The sequence below is a fragment of the Aspergillus lucknowensis genome (genome assembly GCF_044049455.1).
Source record: "Aspergillus lucknowensis strain CBS 449.75 chromosome Unknown BJX67scaffold_153, whole genome shotgun sequence".
NCBI classification, from domain to species: domain Eukaryota; kingdom Fungi; phylum Ascomycota; class Eurotiomycetes; order Eurotiales; family Aspergillaceae; genus Aspergillus; species Aspergillus lucknowensis.
Window position 1 is genome coordinate 1 of NW_027263697.1, and position 3,887 is coordinate 3,887.

At 55.5% G+C, this 3,887-nt stretch overlaps 1 protein-coding gene across 1 annotated transcript; it reads right to left on the reverse strand.

The window, feature by feature from the left end:
• Positions 1 to 2,546: 2,546 nt before the first annotated feature.
• BJX67DRAFT_368923 (uncharacterized protein) lies at positions 2,547 to 3,645 on the reverse strand. Its single transcript, XM_071030686.1, has one exon. The coding sequence runs from the start codon at positions 3,278 to 3,280 to the stop codon at positions 2,879 to 2,881; it is 402 nt and encodes a 133-aa protein (XP_070880307.1). The 5' UTR covers positions 3,281 to 3,645; the 3' UTR covers positions 2,547 to 2,878.
• Positions 3,646 to 3,887: the final 242 nt, after the last annotated feature.

Consider the following 3,887-nt stretch of genomic DNA (forward strand, 5'->3'; position numbering starts at 1 on the left):
TCACGCAGGTACGTGCACTTGAGTTCTCATCAGTATGCGAAGTACCTGCTCATCATCCGACCGGGCGCTTACCAGGATGTCGGGCGTGCAGCTGGCGGAGGTTCTCGTGCGATTCCATTGATTGCAGAGTTCGGTGACCAGTGGCTTCTATTCTCAGCGTGTCAGCGGGGCACAGTGACGCTTAGCAGGACACTGACAGCAATGTTCCAATACTTTTGCGGGGTTCCTGAGCCGGCCATCTGTGACGACGGGAATTGGGCCGTTGCGCTCAGGAAAATCGAAAAGTCGGAGGCTGCCTTGCTGCCAAAGTTGGTCCAGATAGGCACCCCTCCCGGCTGATACTCGCAACGCTTGCCATCTCGGTGCTTTATCAACAGAGGAGATGGAATGATATCCAAGGGGAGAACACTACGGGCGAGGACGCGGGTGCGGCGTGAAAAAAAGCACTCTGTGCTGCCGCAAGAGGTTCGCCGGTGGCATATCTCTTGCTGTACTTTAGCCAGCAAAATGCCGCGCGCCTGGGTGTTCTGGCCACCGCTCCAGGGGCAGTGGTGTGAGGAAGGACCATGGTTCCAGCGACGACGGTTCCTGACATGTTCTTTCAGCGGTTCTGCAAGCCACGCCCTGGGCTTGTTACAGTAAGAGCGACATGCACGGTACTGGACCTGTTCCTTACATATCCAAAGTGTTTGTCACCATTGGGCTGGAGAGCTTGTTGTCACGACTGAGCACAGGATGGCCAGCGACAGCGAGGACTTATGTACCACGCCCACCATATTTGATGGGTTGAGGCTCGCGGATGCTATTTACTGTTCTAGTTGTTGACTTTACAACCCTCTTGGTAGTTTTTGGGTTTTAGGCTCGATGCCCCAGGGCGCGCAACACAGAAAGCGATGTGCTTTTTCCTCTTTGGCAAGCTTTCTTGACACTTGGTCTACGATAACACGCTCTGGATTTCGCCTGCATACCCCAGGTACGGAACCTGCTCGTGGTGCCGCGTGGTGGTAGAGGGCGTGGAGAATTGCGGGGAGCACGCATACGCATCAGCGCCACGGACGCAGCAGGAGAACTCTCTAGAACCCCCTTCACCGCGCTACCAAGTTCATTTCTAGCTAGAGCCTTGCCAATTCAGCGGCCAGTTCTTTGTTTGTTTTAAGCTTCAATGCAACATTACCCCACTGCGTTCTATTCACACCATCGCTGGTTCCGCGGGCCATCGCCGGCGGGCATCTCGAATTGCGGTGCCAAACCTTATCGTGATTCTGTCCAATCCCTGAGGTAGGATATGATCTGCAAGAGGATCCTTCACCCGTACCCCACCGCAACCAAGCTTCAATGGCTCGGCTGGTGCTACTCTAGACGCATTGACACGGCCCCGACCAGTGGTTGGATACCTGTCCGCGTTGTCTGGACCGCCACGTGGATGCTGTATTATCTTGGGCCGGTGTCCTGATTTGGTTGAGGCCCTGCGTCCTTCTGTGGTCGAGATTACCTCATTTCCCGTCTGCGGAACCTTGGTTTGGACCAGCCCTCCCGCCTTGGGAGAGAGCAGCAATGGAAGCCTCTTTCGGTGGCGACCTCGTATTTTTTCACGCGCGGCTCAGCCGGACACGGTCAGTTCACGCCGCGAGTTCCCAAACACGCGCCAGGGCTCCGGGACAGCCTGGCTCCAACGGTGTAGCTCTTGTATTCGTACGACCGGACGACCTACGGTTGCGCCCCAGGTCCTTATGGCCCGCTGCTGGATGGAAAGTACAATCATCAACGTTGTGTACTGCGATTCTTCTGTCGATTTGTAGGGTACGGTTGCGGTATAGCTCTGAACGACGAGGTCGATCTCTGCCACCGAGACATCGTCTTACCCAATCCAGCCTGGAGCACAGTATTTTCGCCGTGGACTACATACCATACTGTACCACGATTTTGCTCCCGACTATCGGTATTGAGCCCTCGTGTGGTCCTGCAGGGGTTGTGCAACCGACCTGACGTCAAATTCCGTTTCACCAGGACGGCCGTGTGGCATGATTAGATGCAAGGCGTAGTAGAATATATCATTCTCATTCTTTCAATGAATGGATTCGTGAATGTTGTAGTCAGCCCCCCTAGCAGCTGCAGGCTTCTATAAGAAGTCCGCATCCCATCCGACAGCCGATACGAAAGCAAGACTGCCGCATCACGATCTAGTGTGCATTGTTTGTTCAAAGAGATTGTTGCTGCGACCTCTCTTCCCTACAATGGGTGAAGAAAAGCGGATCCCCCAAGTACGATTAAGAGAGCCGGAGCAGAGCATGTTGTCTGGGCGAGGTCCAGGCTCTTGTAACCAAGAGACCGTCAGGAGGGGGGCCTCAGCCCTCATCGCCTCCGAACTCAGTCAGTCTGGTACGGTCGAATTGCAGAATCAGCGAGATCCTACAGCCGAGTTCTCCAATAGTGGCACAGGTCGACCAGGAGCAAAATATCGACAGGTATGACTATGCTTTGATCATCTATTCCACGCTGGTAACCCTCAAGCCACTCATATTTTATGAGCAGAGCCGACAAGGCGTAAAAAAGCGCAGAAATGAAAACGCGTGTGCCCAATGCCATCGTCGAAAGGTGAAGGTATACTATCCCTAACGCAAGTTGATCAAGGCAGGTTTTTGACTGGCTAATAGTGCTCCCAAGGACGGCCCTGTCGGGGGTGCCGGCTGCGGGGTGATAAGTGTGTTTCCCGGCCGAAGCGCGCTCCGAGAGCCGGGCGGATACCGCAGCCGCCAACCCATCGTCCGGAGGGAGACCCCTCCCGACTTGACCTGTCGAGCGTTCCCGACGGTCCCGGCCTCGAGTCAGCCTCAGTGCTCTACCAGCGCCAAGAAGAGCCCAGCCCTGAGCAGATAGATCAACCACCCGCTCCCAACATGATCCCCAGCCCGGTATCCGCTCCACCGAACTGGTTCTTACTCGGCGCACAATACGGCGACTTCCCTTTCCGGGGTGACGGTCGCCTGGACGATGGCCGGAATGATGCGAGAACGACCCCCGCGACTGCTTCGGTCGTCGAAAACGGCCTGCCGAACCTCCACTCTGCGGATATTCTAGCCAGAGCGACAGCATTGACGTCCGAGACAACCCCGTCTGCGCCGGGATCCAGTTGGACTTGGTTTTTGACACCGGACGACAACCTCCATGCGGCAGAGGCTCTGATGTCTTTGGCCGCCAGGTCAAGCTGGGCCGACTGGATGCCGGTATCTGACTGGCCGCTGGATGAAGCTCCCCTGCATGAGCCCGATGCCCTCGACATGGCCCATTCCACGTCCGAACTAGAAGCCTTCGGATTCAATACCTCGCAACATCTCGCAGACTTTGGGAAACGGTATAGGGACGCCCCGGTTGATGGCTGGCTCGACAACGCGATGCCTTCGGCTTCTGGCGTCCATCAATACGTTGGGGAGAGTCAGAACCCTGATCATCAGGTGCTCTCGGAAGAGCCAACTGTGGGGTTCGAGCCGGGGTTACATGGCCTTCTGCCAGGGGATCTTCTGGATTTGGACCCGATTTCACCCGAACCGGTGCGAACGGCACACTGCGAAGATCCGCTGGATCTATTTGACTGGCCACAGTATGAGCGGTGTATAACACGGTATCGTGACACTGGCTCTCTCGCGTGAGCGGGCGGGATTGGAATAGAGAGTAACTCTCAAATGGTTGATGATGTGCATAATACTTATCCTAGGTAATGAGATAGAGGCAGATTCGCCAGGGCAACTCTGATCGCACGAGAGACGCAATATGGATCACACGCAGTTTTGCGTTCAGTCACGAACGTCTCCGAGGAGTCTTACAAACAGAATGAGCGCTTCGACGGGCCAAATTCCTTAGGCTATTTACCTTGAACGTCACACAGAGAG